A 27,224-nucleotide genomic window follows, 5' to 3' on the forward strand; every position below is an offset into this window, starting at 1 on the left:
AAGGAACAGAAATGTAGCTCTTAGCATAAGTTCAATCAGGAAGACTCTTTTTCCCATCATTCACCATTTATCCCTATCCACTTCCTAATCTTTCTCCCTCTATCCCTCACTCCTCTGCTCCCCCTCTCTTCCGCTCTCTTAGTCAGGTGCTTAATAGAAAGCACCTCCCTCACCAATCAGCTGTCGCTTTCCGTCCCTCTCCTGACCAATCACAGCTTAGCGAAATTTAAAAGTCTCCATCTCCTCTCCAGCTTTCTTCTGATCGAACCCGGCAACCCTCCTCCACCCCAAGCACCACCAGATCCACGCCAGTAAGGCCTCCTATTTCCTGCCCTCCAGCTCTCCACCACCACCAGGTCTAGACCCCGGGGGGGATCTTCTGATCCAGCAGCCTCTCCTTTTGCGGTTCCCCCCCTTTTTGGATGTGGTCTTCACAACGGGGTCTAGGACGCCAATGCACATTCAAACTTTGTACTTAATAAATCTTTCTCATTCAGTTCGCTGAGTCTCTCATGATTGAACTGAAATCATCACTATCATATTTCAAGAACAATATAGTGCAACCTTTAATTTATGCAAAAAGTCAAATAATTGCATCTTTACTTACTCACAGCTCAGTGAATAACTTTAACAATAAAAAATAAAATCTTCTTTCTATTGTAACAGCAGAAATAAATACGAGCTTTGGATGGAGACCACAACCTGGGGTGACTATAAGAGCTGATAACTTTTCCTTCACTGTGAGTTTATGTTTGTATGTATGCTGTGTTGTGCATCATGTGGCCTCATTATTGTAAACACATTTCAGTGCAAAGTGACTCATTCTATCAGATTCTGCATACATAAACTACACACAATCAGCTCTGTGGACTGTATCTGTCTACTAACAATAACCTTGTCAGCATTTCACACACCTTTAACTGACAATCCTATTACTCCACTCCTTATACATAAATAATAAGCTTAAAAAACAGATGCCTTAATGTCCTATACTTCAATATGAAGTTTCATTTATAATATATCAAGAAACAATGTTGTAGCAGCACAAGAAACATTAGGTGGGTGAGAAATTTAGCCTCCTGTCTCTCTGTCTGAGGCTCTGGGCTTCACTCTCGGACACTTTGTTCCTCCACAACCTGAAGCACAGAGAGAGAAACTTTCATATTCAAGGCATTAGGGAGAGGGAGGGATACAGGTGTCTGTATGGGCCAAAATCTTACCTGATGACATGCAGGGCAGGGCAGGACCTTAAGGCTCTAAACAGGGCCTCGGCTCCCAAAGCACTCACATTGTTGGACTCCAGGCTAGAAAAAATAAATGTATAATGTCTAAAGTCCTGTATTATGTACTTTGTTGTCTACAACAACTTGCACACAATTTCCTACAGGTGCACTTGCAATAAAAAATATTTGTTTTTGCTGATTTCCAAATGAAAACCAGAAATAAAGCATTGCAAACCTTTTAAACATGTGGGTGTGTTTTTTTTAATTATCAAACTTACTCTATCCAGGTCAGCTTGTGACACAGAGGCAGAACTTTGGCCAGCTCCAGAGCCACTTCATCTCCACAGTTATTCCATCCCAAACTAAACAGAGAGAGAAATTCAAAGCTACAGTGTATAATGTTTGCTCTTTTTAGCTATGAACACAACTACACCAATACTGTTTACCTATATTTTTATATCTTACCTCACATCCTTTATGAGAGGACAACAAGCTAGACTGGCAACAACAGCATGTAGCTCTGAAGTGCCAACAGATGTAAGACTGAAAGACACAATAAGAGAAAGAAACAATCAGTAAATATAGTTATCCCTTAGGGCTCTAACTCTCTCAATAATAGGAGCACATAAGTCTTACTGAATCTTGTTGAGGTTCTTCATGCACATTATTGCATTGGACAGACTGACTGACCCCTTATTTCCAATATGGTTTTCTGAAAGACTAGATAAAACACACACACACACAAAGAGTGTAAATGTTTAGATAGCACAGTTAATGTCAGTAAGAACAGCCAAAAATGTGCCAGACTTACTCTAACACTTTGAGGTGTGTCAGTGATGGTAAAACAAGGGCGATTCTGGCAGCAGTGAGGTCACCCAGGTGGTTACTGCACAAACTGGAAGAAAGACAAAAACATTGTGCTGAAATGTACTCTCTCTTTCAAACCCACACACACATTGACTCGTTCATCATTAATAAACATAAAATATATAAAACATTTCCTGGTAGGGCTGAACGATCTATCGTTTTAGGCCGAAGACAACGGGATTTTGAGATCGTCAAAGCCACGTTTTTTTGCACTGCTCCTAACTGAATCAGGTTTTGTTTTGTCAAATGCTACGGCAGAAAACGAAAAGACAACGGAGGAACTGGTCCCTAAAACGAACTCCACCTTTATGTTCGGTGCTGTACGCGCCCACCTCTCTGAACACTACCAGCTCGTTATATTCAGGTTCGCTGCTGTTGTGCCGTCAGCAGCTCTTCTACACCTGTGTGTGTGTGCAGTGGGAGGGCCGCGTGTGTACATCAGATGCAGAGGCAACAGCTAATGACGTCACCAAAACAATAACGCAGGCATTTGATGAAGAGGCTCCATATGAAGACTCTAGTAAACGGTGGACAGAGCTGACAGCAGCAGCTCCATTTGTCCTTAGATATGATTCCCATTAAAGTTTGATCATTTGGTCTAAATCACATTGAACTTTAAGAGTTACTTAAGTCTCAATACTGTATTTATTGTTTAACCTTAGGAGGCTCACTTCAGTCTGTTTAAATGACTGTTGAATAATACTTTACAGAATTACATTAGTCTTCTTTTTAACCTATTTGAAATAAAACTTTATTTTGTTCTGTAATTGTTATTTAAATTTTCATGTTTATTGAAAACTAACACTGAGTGCACGTTATCAAAGTTTAGTTTTAGATCTACTGATAGTTTTTAAGAAGTGACAGAGTAGGCTACCTGAAGTCATTTACACAGAAACATGCAAATTAGTGTCAATGTTAAAACAAACTGTGATAAAATCGTGATCGTGATTTTATCATTAAAGAATCGTGATATAAAATTTTTGCCATATCGCCCACCCCTATTTCCTGGCTTAGCACACCATTTTACACCTTGCTTCTATGTGCAAGCAGCACATGTCAGCCGAGTGTATGATGATCAATGATCATTGTGTCCTTACTGAAGTTCCTCCAGCTGACTGCAGCTCCCTAAAGCCTCAAGCAGCTTCTCTCCTGATTGGTCACTGATGAGGTTTTTTGAAAGACTGCAGGATGATCAGACACAGATAACAATAAGCGGTGTTTGTTATGTGCAAATGTGTGATCTGATTGAAAAACCTGCCTATGCTGTCAGAAAGGTCAATTCAAGTCATTTATCTTACTGTAGTTCTGTCCACATAAGCATATTGCCTGGTGCCATCACATAACACAAAAAAAAATACGGGAATAACTGTGTCAAGTGAATGAAGATCTTTCAAAATGTATTTTCAATATTCAGAAGCTACTCCACACCATACTCCAAACTGTAAAAGCTGTGTTTTTTCAGGCTTGTAATGTGAACATAGCCACAGCTATCAGGAATTCATAAAGGAACTCACACTCAGTCAACACAACATGTAATAACTGACTGTCAGTTCCACACTGTGGTAAAGTTGCACTTGCTTAGAAAGTGATCTGTCTAATAAAATGACCTATGTGTTAAATTACACATAAGTAGAGGGACACTCTGACCTGGATGTCGTGTGTCTGTGCATAAACCCGAGCTAAGCAAACCTGATCTTCCTGAGCTCTTTCCAGACCGGAAGGATTCTGGTCAGTTCTTCAGTTCCTCTATCAGCCATCCCCCAGTTATTCAGCCTGAGAGAAAACATTGCTGATGACAAACCTGCTTTTTCCCGAGATAACATTTATTAATGCATCACACTTTCTGTATATAACTCACTCTATCTCCTCTATTTGTGTGAGTCCCTCCATAGCAGCGAGGAGAGCCACCATACTGTTGGCCTCTGACTGTCCCATTGTGGGGGCAATCTCATTCAGCCTGACACACACACGCACACAAATCACAATCTACTTCAGTGCCAAAATTATCAATATAAAGGTACCCCTTTAGGAGTGGACATCCTGTAGGTGACTGTCAGGACGAAAAAGATTAGTCATATTAAATAAATAAATATCTCATGTAATGAAGATTTATATCTGAGTCAATATGATACGTATTTCTATATATAAACACCACTGACATTTGCTGTCCCTGTTCTGATATTGCACCTTGCAAGTTGGCAGCACTTTACAGCTTAACACTTTAAGAGAACAAGGTAGGATAAATTATTTCTCTTAGGGGGAGGGAGGATTTTGGAATTAGGTCCTATAAATTTATGACAAGGTTCGAATGGACCTGATGACATGCTGGTATGAGGAGCTGCAGCAACAGTGGCTGCAATTTGATCAGTGAACTAGTATCTTTGGCAGGAACATCGAGGCAAGCTTCATGACATTGTAAATAGATTGGTATTTTGAATGTCGCTGGATATGTGTGACTAAACTGTGTTGATGTGGCTTCACATGCCAGGGACAGTTTTTCCGCTTACACACATGTAGTAATCCTGAAGACAGTGCGGTGAACAGCAAAATAGAGTTTAACTTTTTTAGCTTGCCACTTGGGTAGATCAAGTTTATAAAAATGTTTTTATAAGTAATATAATCTACTACAAAAATAATAAGCCACTACAAAAAATATTGCTACATGCTTTAGGATTAGATACATCAAGTTCTAATTAAACTGCCATAACGCTTTTCTTACCTGAGTCTGCGCATTAAGCTGATATTTCTTAGTGTTTGTGCCAGCTGCTTCTTGCTTTCTTCATTCAGCTGCACAGAATCCAGACTTGGGTCCAGAAAAGAAACATATGCAAACAGCAAAACATAGGCATTTTGTATATACACATGCAATTATACATACAGTAAATGGTCATGTCTTACCAAAGCTCCTCCAGAATAACACACTGCGCCAATGCTTCAATAAGCTGCAGCCCCCCAGCCATGGACCACACACAATGGGACAGACTATAGCAGAAAAGAAAAATAGCAATTGTAACATTCCTATACTTTTGGAATTTTTTACATATGATCAGGGGCATTATCTATCTATCAAAACTTATAATTTCACATACGGTACAATGAAAGAAAGGCTTACTTGAGTGATTGTAGACGAGGCAACAGTGTGGCCAACCTCTGAGCTGCTGGGTCACTAATGATATGACCTGACAAACTAGGAGGAGAGAGATAAGAACTGTTTCACACATTTATAGAGCTAAATTTAAATGTTTATAATTAGGACATAAAAAAGTAAAACGACATAGTATAGTATTGTTCATATCAAAAGAGGGGTTCAGATGTTAACCTGGACAAAACTGAATTAGTTCTGGCAACCCACAAAGCCCATTCCATGTGGACATTTTAATAGGAGTGCTACTCAGACTAAGTAAGGGAAATGTCTTGGTGTATTTGCTCACATTAAGCACTGAATAGATGTTGACTGCAGTAAGGCCTGTGATAACTTCTCAGCCACAGCCACGGATCTTTCTTTAGAGGCAAGACTGTGGGAGACACACAAGATTTTTGTCATGCAACACAGCAGTTTAAAACACCCACTGTTTAAAGTGTTGCATGTGAAAAAGCTCAAACCTGAGAGCAATGAGATTTGGCAACATTGGCACAAAAGAACAGAGACATTCAGCTCCTTCTACACCCAGACTGTTGAGGGCAAAACTGTGAGCAATGGAAACAGACATGATTAGTTTTTTTTACAGATAGCAGGACATTGTGTTACATTATATGCTGTGTGCATATAATGTTTTAAAATACATAAAATACAGGATACTAACTCCAGCTGTGTCAACTTTGGACATCTTTGGATGATGCTCCCTATGGAAGCAAGCTGGTACCCATCTACTGCACAGTCTACAAAACTGGAGAGGAGAGGAGAGGAGAGGAGGGGAGGGGAGAGGAGAGGAGGAGATGTGTTACTTGCAGGACAGATTCAACTGCAATAAACAGTGAAAAAGTACCCTATTTTCTCTGTGCCCATTGACTGAGCTGGATCAGTAGAGTCAGCACTGAAAAAACAAAACAAAAGACATTGTTGCATGCATTTTTATGGGTGTTTATTATGACTGGACAGTATACAGAAAAAAATACAGAAAAAAACATGCCTGCTAAACCTTTTGCAGATTTCAACTGCATCTTTTTCTAATACAGAATAACTTCATATTTACCTGAAAACGGTCAGTTCAGCAGACCTTAAATACAGGTGGAGTGTGTTGTGGTGAACCCTGCAAAATGAGTGTTACCAGTTGTATTAACAACACATGCACTGAAAATATTGATTTGACAGAGTTAGACAGAGAATTAATCAACAATATGAGGTGATGTGTCCTTATGTGTGTGTGCTGGATTGCATGCAATTTCATTTCTCACCTGATAGTTTGAATGTTTCTGTTAAGGTCCAGGCAGCGACACACTAAATGAACGGCTTTCTCAGCTGAGATCCAATCCTCCTCAATACTGACAAAACGACAGTGGAACACAGCTCAGTATTATAACAGCAGGTGAGCAACAGTGTCAATATTTAGTGTGACAGAAGATTATAACGGTGAAAATTACAATACATAGCATCTGCTGTATTTTTTCTCACCTGATGTCACATCCTCCCTGACTGCTGTTCAAGAGTTTCACAAAATCTTCAACCCACTCTGACTGCAGCAAATTGTTCTTTAATCTATAGAAAAGTAACAACAGGTGAGTGATTCCTAACTTTCAGAAAACAGATTTATACTATAATTAAAAAAGTTATTGCGCCTTTTTTTTATCATTAAAAAACAAAACAAAAACAAATCTTCTCATAGTGTGAAGTTGCAGAGAAGGTAAATTGCATATGGTACTTACTCTAGTTTTGCCAGGGGGGGGCAGCTGGACAGGATCTGTGCTAATCTGACCAGATGGTCACACTCCAGACTACTTTTTTTGACACTGGCAAAGAGGCAGAAAAATGTAAGTATAAAATAATATAATAATAAAACAGAGGTTTGTACTGCATGGCGTGCAATCATTGCACAAACACCTCTTTGTCACTTTCCTTCTACAATTAAATTCTAGGTTTTTTTTTTAATTTCCCCTTGGGGATCAATAAAGTATCTAGTATCTAGACAGTTGAGATGAAGGTTTTTGATATTTACGACTTTTGCCATTTCGTACAGTCATTTAGCTTTATTTTCCCTTCCTCACTGAGTTGCTTACATTTGTTTCAAATGAATGCCTTAACAGTGATTAAGGACTTTGCTCAAGATCCAGAAACCCTGATACTCTTGTCATTTTAAATTTCAGTCCTACCTCAGAGTTTTTTCACAAACATCATTTTGCATGAACCAGATGAGACACCTCACTTCATCTCCATGCTTTTCTTGTCCTAAACTACCATCAGAAAGAGTTCATTGATAGGAGACAAGGATGAGTAAACGTCCCTTCATGCATTCATCATGAATTCAGACACACTTACCTGACTTCTACACCAGAGACACTTGTACAGGAACACAGAGTGCTGGATAAATTCAACAGCCCCTGCTTACTCAGCTGACTGTTACTGAGACTGTTGGGGAAGAAACATCAAAAATCTGATATAACCAAATTACACAAGCCACTTTCCAAACACTACATGTGAGATGTCTTTTAGTTCAGTGTACAACATGTTTTATTGCGTTCTATATGACATCTATGGTACATCCTAAAAAAGCAGCTACAAAGGTGAGCCATTAGGAAAGATGTATCTTACTTGATATAGTTGCTGATGTTAAGCTTTGGTAGAAAATCCACCAAATGCTTCACTCCTTCATCCTCAAGTTGGCTATTTGACAAACTGCAGTTAGAAGAAAGAGAATGTAAGTGTGCACACACTCCACAACACTTTAGAAAGAGAGCAGTGCAGTTTTGTTTGTAAGATTGTGTTTGTGTGTCACATACTCCAGATAAGACAGACAGGGAACCTGCTGCAGGATCTCAAGAAGTCTCTCCATGTTGTCACCATTCAGGCAAAAATGAGTTAATCTGTCAAGAGACATAAATAAAGACATGCAGTACTAAGCTCATTGAGTTTTTCCCACTAATATTCTTACACTCAGTTAGGAAAATGTACATACTTCCTTTTTCTCTGATAATGATATTTTACATTCATATGACTTATGTATGTGCATAAACTGGGTTTTGGTTTCATTAAAAAAATGGAAATTTGATGACATTTTCAGTTGTGGCTGACAGCATCTCATTCCTGCTGGCTTATGATAATTTCAATACTAAACAAATTGGTTGCAGGTTAAAATAGAAAAACAGACATGCAAAACCTGTTGTTGTGTGTGAACACTGAATGCAGATATGGCTAATATACTGTGCAGTCTGACTAATAGGAAGGCCCCTGTTGGTAATCACACACCTGCAGCTCACTTGATCTGATTTTTCCTCCTGAAAATTGATAATGGATTCACACTCAGGCCTGAAAAAGAGTACAAATCAGCAACACGTGAAGACAAAATTCTCTAAGGGGACAATAAACCAACTAACTAACATCATCAGTTACAGTCATATTAAGTGACAAAAATTTGAGTTAAAACCAACAAGACAGCTGCTGTACCTGAGCTCCAGTGATGTGACTTGATTATCAATCAAACAACTGATCAATATCAGTGCATCTGTTGTTGATGTGATACTGTAGCTGAGACTGAAGAACAAAGAATAGGATTAAGAAAATTAAGCTCATCAGATCACAGTGGGTATTGATCTATATCAATCGAAAAAACTTACTTGAGTCTCTGCAATGATGTCATCTTTGCCAACACTTTGAGCAGATTCTTGATGGACCTGTCTGTCAATGAGCTGTGACAGAACCTGGCATGACACACACACACACAGCATTACAAAATAATATGTAAATACTGTATATAGATAGAATAGAATAGAATATATATATAGTATAAGTATATAACATTAACGCTTACTCTAACTCCAAATGGGAGCAACACTTGATCAATTTTTCACATACATCGGTTATATGTGATGGTTGAAGGCTGCTGTTGGTCATTCTACAAAATAAAGCAGAGTAATTCTTTTGTATTTAAACTGTGTTTTGTAGAAAGGTGAAGCATGTAAAATATGTATCAGCTTACTGCACCTAAATGTCTTTAGCCTTTGCTTGTCATCACTGAAAAAAGAAGTGAAGCACATTAACAAGCAAATGATTATGTAGTGGTATTCAGATGTGTGAAGGTTTTTAATTAAGCTTCCACCTTTTATTGCAGAACTTTAGAATCACCTGGTCTTTGCCTCCATCACTGAGAAACCAAAAGACACCAACATATTTTACAGCCAGTTGTAGTAATGACAGTATATCCCCTTTATAAATTCTATCACATAGCTAATATTTTTTCACGATGTATAAATCAGCTGTTCAGCAGCTGCCACAGACACCTGTTCCTGCTGTAATTATAATATTTTAAACAAACAATACCTGATGGTAATCTGTGTTAGGTTGTTATGGGAGCATAAAGCACCAGCCAGCATCACTGCTCCTTCCATGCTGATGTCATTGTTACTGGCACTAGAAAACACACACAAAAGACAATGAACAAGGAGAAAGACTTTGTTGTGTTCAAAGAAGTTATCTATCCTGAACAGGGTAGATGTAGAGGCCGCCAGGGTAACTATAAGCAGTTAGGAACCTGTTGGGTAAGAAAGATCCAGCCCCTATCAAATTACAATAACACAATAACAAAGGCGATGCCATTAACATCTGCCAACAGCATAACCTTCACAGTCCCTGTACACACATTGATATGAAGATGTTGTTAATTGTTGTTATTAATGAATAATTGTACATTGTGAATGTGTGCCTTACTTAATTTCCTGGATGTTGTTAAGATGAGGCAGGATGTCCAGCAGCTTTCTCAGACCTTTGTTTCCTAAAAAGTTACTGGACAAACTGAAAATGAATTTAGTTACTGTCAGATACACAAAAGAATTATACAGTACATACAGAACATTTAGAAGAGATACAAAAAAATCACACACTGGTGAGGGAAATATAAACCAACATAAAATTATTAAAGCATAGGTTTATTCATCTTTTTGTTGATAGTTTAGTTTCAGATTGCTAGGTGCTTGAAAATGATGTACATTTAGAAAAAAAATCTAATTATATATATATATATATACAGTAGCATAGAGTTTTTACTGCTCAATAAATTTAAAGAATGTGTGTGTTTTTGATTGTGTCTGTAGGTTTCTGTTTTTGTGCATCTTACTCCAGCAGAGTGAGATCAGAGGAGGTTCCCAAACTTCTCCACACTCTGTCCAGGTTTGCCGGGACCAGATTACAGCAGCTGAGACTGACAGAGGTGACAGCTTAGTCATTATTTGAAGATTATTACCAAACTTAAACCATTTTCTCTTTCTAACTGATCTCCCATTGGTTACCAGTTTCAATTTCAACAATATCCTGTTGCATCGGAAAACTGTTTCATTATGGTTGTGGCAATGACTTAATACAAACCAGAGTGTTTTTGATCTTTCATTTGCAGGTTTTTCATTCCCTCCAGAAAACACAATAGACGCCTGGGCAGGACTCTGTAGTCTAAAGCATAAAGAACCAGCTAGTCAGTAGTTGTAAGTACATGATAAGAATGAGGCATGTAGCATTTATTTGTACAATATGTGTTTGTACCTCACATGGAGCTCCCTCACAGGAGGACAATCACATAACAGAGCAGTCAGAATCACTAGACGGTCCACTGACGAGCAGATGTCATTCACACTGAGGAATAACAGTGCTGTTTAGTTCAAGGCAGCACACTGTTGTTTACCTCTCTATAAATCATGTGATCATTTTTCTCTTACATTATCTTTTCAGTGATGTTCATCTTTGGCAGAAACAGAGTCAGTGTCCTTAAGGTTTCTTCATCCCACTGGCCTCCAGATAGACTAAAGTGCACACAAACAGCACAACACATAATGTCACTGACATTTGATTAGCAGATAACTACAAATTGCCTAAACTGATTAATATACCAGAACACATGTAGAGGATGCTGATTGCTGATTGTTGATGCCGATTTACATAAAAAATCTGACCTCATGTAATCTTTTATTTACTAATATATTCAAGTTATCTGTGGATGCTCTCATTCATCCAGGTCATAGTAATTTCCAAGAGTTTAAATCGAGACAACTGGACTCAAGGATTGTTTTTGAAGACATTTTGCCACTCCCCCAAGTGGCTTCTTCAGTTCGACTAGCTGAAGAAGCTGAACTGAAGAAGTGCAGAACTGAAGAAGCCACTTGGGGGAGTGGCAAAACGTCTTCAAAAAACAATCCTTGAGTCCAGTTGTCTCGATTTAAACTCTTGGAAATGACTATGACCTACCAAAAATGAAACTTACAACACATTAGGGTTACATGAGCACATTAATGCGTCATATATATATATATATATATATATATATATATATATATATATATATATATATATATATATATATATATATATATATATATGTATATATATATATATATATATGTATAATATATGTATATATATTCAAGTTGCATTAATGTGCTCATGTAACCCTAATGTGTTGTAAGTTTCATTTTTGGTATAATCCTAATAAAACTAAAGGTAAATTCTTGCAGAGATATTGTAAAAGCTTTATTGCTTGCGTGACATGCCAGGCCTGGCCTGCAGGTTTGTTTTGTTCTCTCTCTCTCTCTCTCTCTCCTCCTTCCCCTTTCTTTTCAGTTACAGGTAGCAATGAACAAAGTGGGTCCAGCTGTGTGGACGAGTGGCTGCTCTGCTGTGGAGGAATCAGGCCAATCACCCCAGTTTATTGGTTGATTGTTTCATTGTAGTTTTTGTTCAGCCATTTGTAGATCATTTAGAGAGGATTGTTCTTTTGTTTGGTGTATTCAGAGAAGCTGTAGTCAGACCGGGTTTTGTGTTATTGCTTTCATTTATTTGGCACAACCTCCAGTTCCTCCCTTCCATTTACTACAGGTGTTTTGCTGCAAGGCAATCAAACTCTTGTTATTAATTTGATTGCTGCAAGGCAATCAAACTCTTGTTATTAATTTGATTGCTGCAAGGCAATCAAACTCTTGTTCTTCTCTTTTTAGTTTTAGTTAGTCTCTTCTTTCTCCTTCTTCTTTCTTATTCTTCCGTAAGTTTTTTGGCACAGCGTATCTTCAGCATACATTCACCGATTGCAGCCATTCAACTATCAAAATGTTCATCTCATAGAGGACATTCCGTCAACTTCAAGTTTTTTTTCAAAAAAATATAATTTTTCAAATATTAAGCATTTTCTGCATTATTTTTAACATGGGAGTCTATGGAGGAGCCTTCAAAACCACCTTCAACTTTGACATGTTACTAGTTCCATATGCTTTCAGCTACAGAAACCGTTCGACCATCATTCTGTTCAGCTCTTCAAGGGCTATTTAACTTCAAATATTTTTTGTTTTCAAAATATTAATAAAAATTCAAAAGCCATTTAACATTGAAGTTTATGAGAGAACCCTTCAACGAGGGTCATCTGCCAAATGTATCTCCTGCTACAAATTTCACGCTACAGACTCCATTTTAGTCTTAAAATGCTCACGAGATGCATCAAACTTGTATTCAGAATTTTCTAATTCTGAATAATTTCAGCACAAAAGGCTCTCAAAGTTGGAGTGGTTTTTGAGGTCTCCTCTGAGTTTAACATTAGTGTGTATTGCGTGGAATGCTCAAAGGCAGAGTGGATGATGTCATCACTCAGAGTGGAGAGAGGCTGAGGAGATGCCTAAAAAAAATCTCTCTAACCTGCGCTCAGGCCTGCACCGTCCATCTAACTGGGATAATTTTCCCAATTTTTTTTAATCAGTGCGAAGGAACACTCGTTAGCTTTCTGGCAGTGTGAATCTTTTAACTGAACACCAAACCATTTATAGCCAGCTGTTCGGGGAGAGTGCCGGTCATTCTTCCTTTAAGACATAATGTAAAACCAAAAACAGAGAAACAGAGCAGCCATATTTTCTAACTTGCCACCATCTCCAAATCATATCATAGACATAAAAATTATACTGTGTTGTAGAGCATCTTCTTGTGATTCTCACGGCATCCTTATTTTTTGTCTGAAGGCTTCGGTTTGGACAAAAATAGAAGTTGTTCGGAGGGTGCAACCCCCATTAAAATACATGGAATCTGCTGTGAGAGGAGTGAAAGGAGAATCACACAGGTGTCTTAATTAGGGCTTAATTAGGCAGGCAGGGCTATTACCATGGTGACAGGCTGACACACAGGAAGCATACAAAGCAGCCATATTTGTAGTCTTTATAACACTTTAAGCATTATATCTGTCATATTGATCATCCTTCAGCTGTATACTACTTTTCCACATTCAAATCACACAGCCTGAGCTTCTTATAGTCTTATGGTATTATTCCAGCCTCAGACCTTTCATATGGTATATTCACAGGCTACTCTTTAAGGTCATGACTTCATACTGTTCTTGTCTTCAGCTGTTTCTCTTTCATATCTTCCTAATATTCAAACATTTTCTACTTTTCAAAATAAGAGCTTCATCTTTTCAAATTCTTAACCGTGTTTCAGCAAATTAAACTCAGATTGCAGATTCTCCAGCAATTCAGAGCAATCCTTTACATCAGCATTCAAAGCAATGCTTCAGCTGCGGCAATCAAACTTGCATTTTCTTCAGGAAATGCTTTTCTAGTTATTATTATTATTATTATTATTATTATTATTACTTTATATCTCAGCAAAATACCGGAAACAGTCCCACCGAAGGATAAATATCTATTGAAAATACTTTTGGCAAGCCAAAATGGTTACAAATAGACCCTCCAACATTGGACCAGTGGCACAGGATCCTTAGTGAAATTTATTGTATGGAGAGACTTACTTTCGTCTTAAGACTTGAGTTGGTGAAGTGTACTGAACGCTGGGTAAAATGGACAGTGTATGCACCTTAAATAACATGACGTAAGGCCAGGATGTATGTAAAAGAATCCCATGATTGTAAATATGACACACATGATGTACCCATGTTCATTGTTTATGTATGAAAATAAACTCATAAAGATAAAGTTAGAAAAAAAACTCTATAATCAAATTGTATCATCATCCACCTGCATGGGCTATATACTCTCTATAGTCTCCAGATATGTTCTTTGTTGAGTCTTGCTGGAGATACTGAACAGAAATGAATTTGTATTATTATAGGTAACCTCTGATTGCACTTGTTTTTTCCCCCCAGATATTTACCTAACAATATCATTCAATATAGTTTCACAGAAGAAGAAACAAGTTTTTTTGTATGCTGTTCAATATCACATTCCTCTGTTGTGGTATGCTATTGCTTCAGTCTTGAATGGAGAGTTTTTGTTTTCTGTTTAGAGGTTTACTTACTTCAGGACTGAAAGAGCAGGACACCGAGTCAATGACTTGCCAACTTTTTGCACCTCAGACTTGGTCAATTTCTGGTTCAACAAGCTAAAAAAAATGATAGCATAATACTATGAATATTGAAGTTAAAATGTGCCATATATCAACAATTAAAAATATTTTTAGATTAGTTTTAATTCAATGTGCCCATGAACTAAACAACAAAAAAGAAAATTTCTGAGGCTTATGATTTAAAATGTGAAAGTACATGCATGTTTTGATAACGGCTCATCTCCATAAACGATGGAACAAAGTTCCTCCAGCAAACTAGAAATCATCATATGTTTGATAAAGCCATCAACAGAAAAGATATAGTTTAATCTTTTACCTGATTGTTGGTCCAGGCTTAGGTTTATTGCTGCAGAGAGGAATTAATAAAAGAATTCAGAATATCCCCCTTTGATCACATTATTGTTTTATTTGTGTTATCTGCTCATAAAAACTCACCTGTTTGTATTTCGGGAGTTTCGGGAGAACGTAATTTTAACTTCTTTCATCCCACTATAAAGGCAAAGACAACAACAACAAACAAGTTTAACAGTGCTTACTTGTCTGTACACTTATTATTTTTAAATTATTAATTTCAGAGTCAAATTTGCTATAAAAAAATGTTCTCAAATGTGTTGAATTGTTGAAAATGAGACATCATGCACAACCAGGCCCCATGCCTTTTGCATAACTGTGTATGTCTGTGTAGTCGTACTCTGCATGAACATGGCAGATCTTTGAACATGAGGATGTTTTCTCAAGGAGACAGACCACTGCTTTCAGGGAGGTGTTATTTCGTCCCATCCTACACACACACACACACACAGTGTCAAAGAACGAACACAAAGAACCTCTGCTCTTAAAAGCAGTGACATATGAGCTGTTAAGAAAAAGGAACTTACATCACAGATTCCAGCTTTTGTAGTTTAGGAAAAATTTCAACTATGTGTCTGATTCCTTCATCTCTCAGATTGTTGTCATTTAGACTGAAACACAGCCAAAGGTAGCAGAGAGTCAGCCCTAGGACTATCCAATATACATTATTTTACCGTTACTCTGTATGTAGTTTAGTTAGTCTGTCGCTAGTTTCCAGAGAAGATGCCCGTATCACACATACACTGCTTAAATTTATCTGTGAAATTAATATTGTACATGAAGAACAGATTGTATACTTGATATCAGTGATGCCTGGACAGCTCTGTAGACCAGAAGCCAAACTCGCTGCTCCTGCAGCAGTCAGACTGGCACTGCAAAACCTTAAGAAGATCAAATCAGTCCATCAAAGCACTGTTATGAAAAGACTGCTGCTAATACATTCTTTACAGTGTGAAGCAAAAACTGAAACCTACTCAAGTTTTCTCAGGGCTGTGAACTCTGGCAAAACAGTAGACAGCTTCTCTGCAAACTTATCACCATACTTCCGGCCACGAAAACTGGGAACACATAGTGAATAAGAGGGAAGTTTGTATTATTTCCAATGAAACAAGCCAACAGAAAGAAACTGAGGCACATATATCAATGCACAAACAGAAAGGTCACTGAACACAATGGCTTATAATCAATCAAAGGCATAAAACATATGACACAGCCATCTTGGATACAAAAAAGGCAAAAAGGAATCCCTGTGGATCTGCTGATAAGACCTGCTAATGGCATGCACTTGTCAATATATAGTAAACAACAGCCCACCAGTCTGCCTCACCAAAATTATTAATGTTTGATGTTTCTATTAATTTCTGTTAACTAATGTATCCATTGAAGGAGCCAGTTGTCTACAATTTGCACATAAGTCCAAACTAGAGAGCAGCCATGCACAGCAGGTCAGTTTTACAGTATGACAGGTGGCCAGGCAGCTCAGGAATGTCAAAGGCAACACTGTGGCTCTTTCCGAAGCGACTTGTCGCTGTTACCGTGCAACTTATGTTCTCTCTTAAGGTCCAGGGCCAAACACATGCTTTCAGATTCTTGACAGCTTAACACCATCAACCTTAGTATTCCAATTACAGTGCACCACACCTCTGACCACAAAAATAGTTCTGTGCCCCATTTTTTAATTAAATATCATATGTACAACAACTATAGCTTGTATGCATATATGTGCTGATGCTTTTGTTATGGTCTGTGTCCACCCACCTGAGGTATTGAATGTTTTGACACCTGCAGAGATCATCTAAACACTCCAGCTCCATTGAGCATGCTCCAAAGTCTAAACCAGTGCCATTACCTCCTGAGTTAACTACAAAAGCTAAAGCATCAATGTCATTTGGTAATAGCCAGATATTGCGCAGCTCCAGGATAGGTCTTGCACCCATAACCTGTTTGGCCAATTCATTGTTCTGGCTTTCCTGGACACAGTGGCAAAGTTCCAGTATCTAAAAAAGAAGGACCAGTAAGAAAGATGCAAAAAAAATACAAAATCAGGTTTTACAACTAGAAATTTTTTAATTCTACCTTTGGTCCAGTCAATGTGTTGCTGAGACACAGTTTATTCAGCAATTTCAGAATAAGAGCTTGTCGTTTCTGCACCCAGCTTTGGACTCCTGTTTCCCCATTAGCTTTGGCTAGTTGAGTCAGAACATGAGTGCAATGTGGAGAAGCCAGACCACAAACATACAGGTACAAGGAGTCAGTGAAAACAGTCTTCTGGTCTGATTTGGTTGTCCATCGAGTTTTCAGGCTGAATCTATCAGAATAACCAGAAAAAGAAAGGAGTAAAGTCAACAGCTTAGAGAGCTAAATTATCTGTTTGAGGTTTATATGAAGGGTTCAAATGGAGTCTATGATGCTTTCACACCTCTACAAAGACATCAATCTTTATCAGGGATTAAGAGAAGAAGTGAAAGGAGGCAATTTGTAAATTAAAAGGCAGAGCTTAGGATGTGTGGGCTCTGACCAAATTTAACCTCTTGTTTTATACCACTTTATGACAAAAACAAGAAATTAATGGTAGAAAGGAGCAGCACACTTTTTTCCACAGCCGACATTTTGACTTAAAAGAGCACAGGTATAATTAATACCTTTTCTTTTTTAATGAGGTGCCCTAATAGTGAGATAGCATGCACAAAAGCAGAACTGAATCTTACCTAATCAAAACGCAGCTGTCATTTGTGTGTTTTGCACACTGTGACATGGTGAAAATGTTATACAAAAAAACCACATCCACTAATAATAAATACCAGGCAGAGTTAAAGAAAGTAATAACATGTAAACTGCATGATGTAGCAATGCACAAGCTGTCTCCTAGTGCTTGGGGGTTGCCTCCTGTTGTGTCATGTCTGTGGTGGCATTTCTCACTTTCATTGCCCTCCCTCCTCTTAGACTGCACATGCATCAGTATATTTCTAAACCTCCTTTTAGGGAGTAAGGTTTAAGCATGTGTACCTTGCAGTGTGCTCACCTTACACAGCTCACATTTCTGTCACGGCAGGGTGGTATTCCTTTAAATGGTTACATTCTGTGGCACTCTTTCATACCTTTAATCAAATGTGTGTGCTAATGCGTATAGGTTTCAACACTTAAATGTAATATTTACTACTTTGTTACATATGACATGTTTTTTAGGTTAAGTAAGATTAGGTTACGGACATCTATTTTGGTAGCAGTCTGCATGATATATAAAATTGGTGGTAACTTGACCTTAGAGTCTTTCTGTTTAGTAGTTTTGGAACAAGCATAAAAAGGGGGAGGAAACTGTGAACGGATGGAGTCTCATTCAGCTAAGAGAGGTGTTGGCATTCTGATGATTTGGTTATATGTTGTACAGTAAAAATAGCTTTCAGCACATCAGTGAGATGATTTCATGAAATACTCAATTATGTGATTATGTAAAAGTAAAAATAAGCTAATCAAGACTTTTTGCAATAATTCTGAAGTTTTTGATTTTTGTTTAAAACTGTTAATTCTTTTAAGTCTCTGTTCCTTACATAAAAACATGGTCACAAGAATGACGTGGACAGACACATGGACAACTCACAAACAACAGCTGTCACAGTACGGTACATTGGTCAGAGCAGCTGCAGTTACACATGTCTTGACTGCAGTCTTCTAAGAAGATATAAATCCTCTTCCATTTAAGTTTTATTTGGCTTTCTTAAATACAGTTTCTTACCCCTTCTTAAGCTGCATGTCGCTAACGTCTTTGCTGGTCATGACTCGAAGTGCAGCCAAAAACTCCTGCACTGTCAGATGAATGAAGCAGTAGGCGTTGACAAGCATTCCATCCTGATGTCGGAGCTCCACCTACCAGGAAGAGAAGGATGTGTGTATGTTACTTGTAATGTCTTGAACAACAATTATAAATAAATGTTGAGGCCTGATGTTTATGTTTGATAATGAGCTACAACAGCTAAGTGTACATAAATTTGAGTTTTTGAGTTTTTAACATTTGGGTTTTAAAGTTAAAATCAAGCTCAGATTCATTTGAAGAAGTCAAAAATTAACTTCTCAAGCAATTTTCTCATCAACTTTCTGCACTCACATAACTCAGCTAACAAATATCATCATTATCGTTATCATCATCATAACACTCATCTGATCTCTTCTGCTATATAAACACAAATGTGTGCATAGTTAATATTTATCAAAATATCCGGCTGCTGTTTTCTGCTATAAGCTTTTTACTGTCCATCCTTGGTTTTCCTTGTCACGTTAGTATGTTTGTATGTTTCATAGTTTATTTTGCCCTAGTTTGGTTATTTCCGTTTGATTTTGAAAGTCTGTTGTCTATGTGTATCTCTGTGTGTTTTACTTCCTCTTGTGTTTCCTCCTATTTGTGATTACCTGCTCCTCCCTGATTGTGCTCCCCTTTGTCTTTGTCAGGTCATCTGTGATGCTACTGTGTGTGTTTTCATTTTTTTTCTTCTTTTTTTTGTATTTAGTGTTTTTTGTATTTGTTTGTTTATGGTCCTCTCTGAACTATATAATGACATTTATTATCAAACCACACGAACTACTGCTCTGGCCATTGGAGTAAAGAAATTACAAGTGCAGCAATGCTTAGAATGGCTAGCAAAATTACAACCTTGCAGTTTGACACAAAATAGTTGGTATGAAGGAAAGCATTTACATCAAAATTTCCAATTTACATTTTTAATGCAGAGAGTGTTCTAAACTATTAGGCCTGCACAATAAACTGACCCAGTATGTTTACAGATATGCGTGTTTTTATAACCATGTCTGACCTGGGAGAAGAGTCCAGTCCTGATGGAAAACTTTAAGACGTCCTGTGGGATTTCTTCTTCCACAAAAAGGATCTTGCTGTCCTCTAAACCTCTCCAAGCCAGCCGACTGAGCTCACGCAGCTCAGAGTGATGCTGACTCAGACAGGTCAGCATGCAAGCAGTACTGCACAGGCAGATGGAGAACAAATAAGTTAATTTGTACAAGTTTATCACTTCACTATATTACACATGTGTTTACAAGTGTACCTTTGAGTAAATTTAGTGGTTTTTGCCTTGTCATCACTTTCTCCGTGGTCAGGGTCACGACTAAGCATAGCAGCGAGGACTGTAAGGTAGACTTGTGTAAGGGTGACGGGGACTGCTAGGTATGTCCTGGCAGGTACATGGGCTTTGCCATTGGTTCCACTCAGTATTTCACAGTTTTCTGTTTCAGTTCTTTGTTCTTCTCTTTGTGTATCACCCTCACTGTCTTCCTCTTCTTTTCCTTCATCAGGTCCTCTTTGCATTCCTCCTGCATCTCTCCCTTCCAGTAGTAAATACTCCAGACACGTGCAGCAAATGCTGCAGAGGGCAGGGAGGGAGGACATGGCTAGAAGGTGTCGACTGGAATGGAGAAGATCCACTGCCTGCTGTCCAAGAACTGTGTTTGCTGAGTGACCTAGGTAATTGAGACATAAACATTTAAGAGCACATATGTTTAACTGGTGTTTTCACATTCCTTAAATAGAGTGTGTCCATGTTCAGGCTAAACTTGTTTGACATCTTCCTTACTTTCCTGCTAGTTTTGTCTTACCTTCCAAAAATCCTGTATTTGCACTGCAAGTTTAGCAATCTTACATAACCCCTCAGCTGGGTTTAGTTCAGCTTTAAGGCTGTTCCATACTCCACAAGAACAGAGAACTTGCTCCACGGGTGGTAAGAGTAAAAACAAAAAAAGTTTGTTTTGGCACGGAGGTACCATAATCCGCCAGACGTGTGTGTGCAGAACTCCATACGGCCCTCCTACGCAGCGCACGTCACACACAAAAGGTTGACAATGCAGTTGTATTGCAAATTCTGTACACAGTCGTGGTTACCTGGTCTAACGAGCTGATAATGTTCAGGGAATAGGGCGCATAGCATGACAATAGATAGAAGATTAGTGTAGCAGCAGTGGCTCAGTGGTAGAGCAGGGTTGTCCAATAACCGGAAGGTCGGCGGTTCGACCTAGTCATTGTGTGTGATTGTGTGTCCTTGGGCAAGGCACTTTACCCGCATTGCCTCCAGTGCACTCACTACTGTATGAATGCATATGAATGAATCGGCGGTGGTCGGAGAGGCCGTAGGCGCACCTCGGCAGCCACGTCTCCGTCAGTCTCCCCCTGGGGAGCTGTGGCTACCACTGGTAGCTTACCACTGCCACTGTGTGAATGTGGTGTGAAAGAATAATGCATCTCAATGTAAGCGCTTTGAGTGCCTGCCCAACAGAGCAGAAAAGCGCAATATAAGACCAATGCATTATTATTATTATTATTAGATGACTGTAGCAGACCTCTGGTCTGTGTGAGTTTAATTCTGTGAATGTGTAACGTCTCACAGAGTATGATACCTCCATACCTCTCGTGGAGTATGGATCCAGCTTAAGCAGTGGTCTGCGGGAATCAAATGTGTGCCAACTTGCAAGGGCATTTTTAAAACGCACACGAGGAAGGAGGTGTTTAATGTAAATCGAATGTCTGAACAAGTTTTCTTTGCAATTTATTCTAAAGACTAATTTTACATGTATACGTTACAACCAAGGGTGTAGCAAGCTTTATAAGAGTGTGGGGGATGAGGTTTCGGGTTCGGTTATCTGAGCAAGACTGAAGCTGAACGTAACTAAATGTGTTTGACACACCTCTCTTATTTATGACATATAGACTTTACCAGGACATTAAATGTTCTGCTTGCTATCACTGTCAGTGCATACAGTCAGTGCATACAGTTATAGCTTAGTGTTTCTGAATCACACTTTCCAATATACCTGACCCTGATCAACACTGTAAGCCATTTATGCCACTCACTCATATTGTTACACTTCACCCACATTTTTTCTGTACACCCCTGATTCATAAGTTGAAGAAATATATTCACTGTATTAAGTTATTCTGAAAAAATGATTTTTTTTCTGCATGTTAATACTGCATGGTAAAAACAACAGTGGTGGCGAGCGTAGCTAGATCACAGGATTGTGAGACTGGTAAAAAGATAGCCGACCTGTGCTAGCATACATCTCCCTAACTAACTAACTAACTGCTGAGGTGGTGATGAGGGTACATGATGGATATTAACTATTTATCCGCAGATATTACATTGTGACAGCAAGTGGCTTAACTAATTCACTGTGATGCAGTGTTCTTACATTTACTGCCTCACCTTCAGACCTGCTCCTTCCCAGACAGCCTTCTCTACCAGATCCTTAGCGGTCTCTAGTCCTTCTAGATGTTGGCGTAGTGATTTATGTTTCGATCTTACCCTGCTAACTTGCCGGTTTGCTGTGATTGGCTGTAAGGTCTGTCACTCAAGCTAACTTGACCAATGTGTCTTGCCTCCTGTATGTGTGTACAAGCAGAGAGAAAGAGAGAGAGAGGGAGAGAGTATTCTCTACCGCTCCGTGGGATCGCTTATTCACTTTCACAGACGTCATTCTGTGTACATCGGCTGTTTAGTTACGTTACGTCTCCAAAAACTGTGGGGGATGAAATGTGATTTTAGAAAAAGCTGTGGGTGTTACATCCCCCACATCCCCCACGGCTGTGACACCCATGGTTACAACATCATTAAGACTACAACATTACAGAAAGTTCTTGGTGAAAATTGTAGATTAATATTAAGTGATTTGACAACTGATGGAGGTGCTGTTTTTAAGTCCAACATAAATGTTTCCTTTTGAAGTTGATAGTTGATTTAGTTGAGTGAATGTGAACGTCCCCATCTGACCAAAGGAGGAGGAAGAAACCATGGTGTAGGAACACCACAGAATGTTATCTCAGTTTTTTAAAGATATTGCTGAGCAGGATTCAGTGCTATGCTTTGTTCTTATAGTGCAACTACACTTCCTATAATACCTCTGAAGCACCAGAGTCACTCCGACACTGAGCAGAACACCACATATCCCAAGGTCTTTACCTTTACCAAAGTAGTTGTTGACATACTCCGAGATCTGATGGCGGCTCCATCCCAGCAGCTGCCCTACTTTATCTGACATGCTTTCGAAATCCACAACATCACGTGCACGACAGGTGACCAGCACGGTGCTGCCAGGAAGAAGCTGATGATTTAACAACCCTGAGATGAGGTCTGCAACAGGCAGAGGGTTTTCCAAATCCAACTGTTCTTTCTGGGCTTCTTGTTTTCTGAGTTTGTGATGAAACTCATCGTAGCCATCCAACACACAACAGCACTGCTCTGGATTGGTAAGGAGGTATTTCACAATGGCTCTCTGTTTAAACACAGAATGTAAGAAGAAGAATATGCATCAACATCTGTTGTGTTAAATGTAACTTGTTTCTAAAGATTCTACTTTCACATTAAACATGTTGTGGCCTGTGTACCTTTGCGTCATCACCCCCCTTTGGAGGGAGGTAGTGCTTGAACAGCAGCTCATACAGAGAGAGAGGGCTGGAGAGTAGGTTGAGTTGACGAAATTCAAGTAGGATAAACATGTAAGATGAAGGGATAGGGCCCTGGATAGTAAGACACACAAAGGAGGAGAAAAAACACATTGGTTACTTGTGTGGGCATAAAGAGGAACATTGCAACAATGAAAAATCATCTGTGTGGTTCCTCTGTATTGATGAAACATTCTGCTCAACAAGCTTTTAGAAAACTTTTTTTCTTTTACAAATAGAAGCAGACCTAGAACACTGCATTAAAAAGAACAGCCATTCTTTGTATTATCCATTTGTCAAAACAAAAGCAGTCATTTGACAGCTTCTAGAAATCTAACAGAATTTTTACTAGACGGATGACTTGTTAACATCGCGCATAAATCAAAGCGTAAATGGTGAAAGGAAGGGTTGGTGTGCAGTGTAACTGGCCAGTGCTCTGTTGTTTTAATGTTTGCTCTTGTACCAAACAAATGATGACAAAATAGGAACTTACAAGTCCTTTGGCCCACTGCTGCCCTAGGCAAGACATTAGCAGAGTTTTTCCTGATCCAGCTGGGCCAACAAGGACTGTCACTTTTCCTGCACATCCCTGAAGGAAAGTCTCCAAAGTTAGTCTGGATTCCAGACTAACTCCATCAGGCTCTGAGTTTAATAATAAAAAAAGTAGTTTGAGTATGGTAGACCTTAACAATTTCCCTTGTCATCTATTATAGAAAATTAATTGACCTTTAACCTTTAATATACATTTTCCAAATTATTGTACTATTAATTATATTATATTTTTTTATCTTTATACAAAAGAAAAGTTGATTTATCACCTTCAAACACATTTAGGAGATTTTTGTTCTACAATAATAGGGAAGAGAAAGTCCTCCTGACCTGGTGTTCTGCTCCCTCTGTCTGTTGAGCCAGGTGTTTGATCAGGTCTGTCCCTGCCTCCTTTTGCAGTCCTTAGACTGACCCACACACTCTCCAACTGGATCTCTGTCACCAGGCATTCTGTCAGTCGCTCCCACCTCCTCAGCATTAAACGCCTCACTGCAGCAATGTACTGCTCCCAGTAATCTGTGGGTAGAATACATAATAAAAAGCTAAATCTGTGCCCCTCCCATACAGGAGGAGATGTAACAGAGAAACAGCATGCAACAATTTAAACTGTTGTGTGTATGTGCTACCAATGCGAGGGCGTTTGATGAGCTGCTCTGGTGGTGATGAGTTCTCATAGGTTATGCTGGAACTTGAATCTTCATATCCACCTACAATGCAGAAAAACACACAGAACATAAACACGGCTTAAAAACACCAGCAAACAAAACATACACTACATAATTAGCAACTGCCTAAAACCTAGTGAAAAATCAATGGAACTTCAGGGGATTCCAAAAGTGAAACAAAAAAAGGGATTTTTTTAATGTTTGCACAACAAACTTAGCTATGTTTTCATTTTCACTTATTTCTTTGTTAGTAAGGTTGTATCTACAGTGGGCCCAGTTTTATTCATGAGAGGATTGCAAATTACTTTACAATTATCCATCAAACATTGATCACATTTTTAAGCTTCTATTGACCAAGAACTTGTGACTTAGAGAGAAAATAGTCAAATGGGGCTCCGTCAATTAGAATAATTGAAGCAAATTTTATTTGGGGAGCTGATTTGGATGTGGTCAGTATCCAAATACACAACACTAGCAACGGTGGAAATGCCTGCATTCTGCAGCAAAACTAATGCATCTAGGTTTAAATGACAAACCCTTATATGAATGCACATACATGCACAGAGAGTAAAAAATAAATATGAACTACCTGTGTTCATGTTTGTTTCAAACTCGATGGCTGGAGACTGTACAGCATCCACTGAATAGTCAAAGCGAAAGTCATGAAGTTAGACATGCATGCAAGCAGATTTCTTATTATGAGTAAGCTGGCATTATTCTCTTCAATTCAGCAAAAACTGTAAACTGCATAACTTCTGCTCAGACATAAATAAAACAATAAATAAAAATCGTTCAATAACTATATTGGAATCAAATGACATTTCAATGCCAACTAACTTAAATATGTTTTTGAAAACGTTGTGTTGCTCTACAGTAAGTACATTTTCAATAAAAATGGATAAATCCTGGCATGTATGTTGTGAGAGGTGTGGAGCCTTACAGGATGTAAATAGAGCATCTTAACATGCAAAATATATAATAAATAATCCTTAATCATGTTTCTTAGTGAATTAAAGGCTAAATAAATGCAGCCAAGGTGGCAGTTAGTTTGAACATTAAACTGGTGCCTCACTGTTCACTGTGATTCTCTGACCACGCCTACTGTGTGCTGTCATAGGAGGTACTTTCCATACACTGTGAGACACAAACACGCCCTTCGCAGTTTAGGGCTGGACGATGGGTATGCATGAAACACATCAGTAATGACTTATTGTCATTATACTTCCTCCTCGTGTTGTGTTACAGTCTGGAGTGGGTGCAGGAACTCTGAAATGTCTTTTGAAGTGCAACTGATGATGCTCTCACACAAAAAGCAATTAGTGTAAACCTTCCCTAAAATAAGACTAAGATTTTCAGAATAATTTCATACTCACTGCTTGAATATCCAGCAACTGACATGAGCCTGGACTCCAGATGCATGGGCATGTTCTCACACAAGAGACACACACTCTGAAGGAAGTTGCGGCAATCTGCAGCAAGAGCAGCCCTGAAGTACTCAAGCATGGCTGCGATGTGTTCTGTCATGCCTGCTGCAGTGGAGGCCAGTTGTTTTTGCCACCCAGAATCACTGGGTATCATTTTACACAGCTCCATTATGACGCTGGGTGATTGTTGACTAAGGATTTGGAAAAGTTGTGAGGATTCTTGTACCAAAACAGAGTTTACATTTTCATTGTCAGGGTCAACCTCCTCATCCATGGTCAGACTCCATGAGCTGGTACACAAACAAGCAAATATCACAAGCACACCCTATAATAAAACACACTTTCAACTAAAAGACATAATCAATGAGTACACAGTGAATTGCATTCATTTTTGAATTAGTGTTTGTTTTCTAAGGAAAAAAACATCAACACACCTCAGTGAGGTACAACTAACACAGGAGGCTACAAGTGGATCCCTTTTGCATGTGGAAGACAGCATCACTTTGCACTTTCTCCATGGGTTATTGTAATATTAACAAGAAACAAAGTTTTACTAATCATATCTGAAGGATTGCGTTTCAATGCGTGTTCGTTGGCCTAATAGTAATGTGCGTTATTGTATTATCTTATCCTTACTTACGTTTGTTTTGTTCGAGCACGTCGTGTTTGTTTTGTCTTAAAAAAACATCTGTGCGCTATCGTGTGCCTCATGTGCAAAGCTTATTGTGAGCTTAAAGCAGAGGTCATTTAAGGTAACGCCACTGAGAAATTTTGCGTCTTTTGGAAGGAGCGGCTCTTACAGAGGCACGTTTAAAGCTGCACCTACTCTTTATTCTGTATTTGATAAATAAAATAAGGACTTACCAGTAATTCTTTTCAGAGACTGCCTCTTACTGCAGCCAGTGTCGATTATTTAAAAACGAAACAGAGCCGGTTACATAGTTTTGGTTTCGTTTTTACGCAGCGCCCACAACTGGCAAGAAAATTGGGAAGCTCCATGGATGTAATATATATGAATGATATATGAAGAGAAAATGCCCACGTTTATACATTAGCTCAGCTAAGATTTACTGCAATTAAATGAAATAAAAAGTATAAAAAGGAGCAACTGTGCACGGCTGCTTTGCCAACAGCACGACCTCAGCAGGCAATGCGCGTACAGTGGATGTGGATGGACAATTAGGCCAGCAGCGGACCTTTCTGTGAGTTGGTTCTTAGCACCCGAACCAAGATTGAGTTAAT

General features: G+C 38.7%; 1 protein-coding gene across 6 annotated transcripts; it reads right to left on the minus strand.

Moving 5' to 3' along the window:
- Positions 1–398: 398 nt before the first annotated feature.
- On the minus strand, positions 399–26,915 carry nlrc5 (NLR family, CARD domain containing 5). 6 transcript variants are annotated; one of them, XM_028407734.1, is made up of 56 exons: positions 26,847–26,915; positions 25,932–26,272; positions 25,148–25,198; positions 24,520–24,600; positions 24,224–24,409; positions 23,838–23,986; positions 23,288–23,419; positions 22,863–23,175; positions 19,962–20,373; positions 19,716–19,878; positions 18,644–18,774; positions 16,987–17,218; positions 16,669–16,907; positions 15,885–15,968; positions 15,708–15,791; positions 15,438–15,521; positions 15,251–15,340; positions 14,995–15,048; positions 14,876–14,905; positions 14,512–14,595; positions 10,947–11,030; positions 10,774–10,863; positions 10,603–10,683; positions 10,355–10,438; positions 9,949–10,032; positions 9,562–9,651; positions 9,341–9,385; positions 9,226–9,255; positions 9,053–9,136; positions 8,859–8,942; positions 8,689–8,775; positions 8,491–8,550; positions 8,025–8,108; positions 7,837–7,920; positions 7,564–7,653; positions 7,398–7,478; positions 6,954–7,037; positions 6,703–6,786; positions 6,486–6,572; positions 6,284–6,340; positions 6,077–6,124; positions 5,894–5,977; positions 5,694–5,777; positions 5,522–5,605; positions 5,203–5,277; positions 4,989–5,072; positions 4,810–4,893; positions 3,949–4,047; positions 3,780–3,863; positions 3,188–3,271; positions 2,035–2,118; positions 1,860–1,943; positions 1,689–1,766; positions 1,502–1,585; positions 1,221–1,304; positions 399–1,136 (listed from the first exon to the last, which is right to left on the minus strand). In XM_028407734.1, exons 2-56 carry the CDS (start codon positions 26,254–26,256, stop codon positions 1,055–1,057), a joined length of 5,784 nt encoding a protein of 1,927 aa, XP_028263535.1. In that variant the 5' UTR covers positions 26,257–26,272; positions 26,847–26,915; the 3' UTR covers positions 399–1,054. The 6 variants fall into 6 exon arrangements, with proteins under 6 accessions (XP_028263535.1, XP_028263534.1, XP_028263531.1 ...); XM_028407733.1 differs by having other exon boundaries at positions 25,932–26,273; positions 26,851–26,903; XM_028407730.1 differs by lacking the exon at positions 26,847–26,915 and adding an exon at positions 26,623–26,789.
- Positions 26,916–27,224: the final 309 nt, after the last annotated feature.

The sequence above is a fragment of the Parambassis ranga genome, chromosome 6 (assembly GCF_900634625.1).
Source record: "Parambassis ranga chromosome 6, fParRan2.1, whole genome shotgun sequence".
Classification (NCBI taxonomy): domain Eukaryota; kingdom Metazoa; phylum Chordata; class Actinopteri; family Ambassidae; genus Parambassis; species Parambassis ranga.

Coding starts and splice junctions, on each gene's coding strand:
- nlrc5 (XM_028407730.1), bottom strand. CDS start 26,693: ATGAGGCACACGATAGCGCACAGATGTTTTTTTAAGACAAAACAAACA. Junction 8,109..8,490: donor TCAGATCAAGTGAGCTGCAG/GTGTGTGATTAC, acceptor GTCTCTTGACAG/ATTAACTCATTTTTGCCTGA. Junction 4,048..4,809: donor AGCTTAATGCGCAGACTCAG/GTAAGAAAAGCG, acceptor TGTGTGTGTCAG/GCTGAATGAGATTGCCCCCA.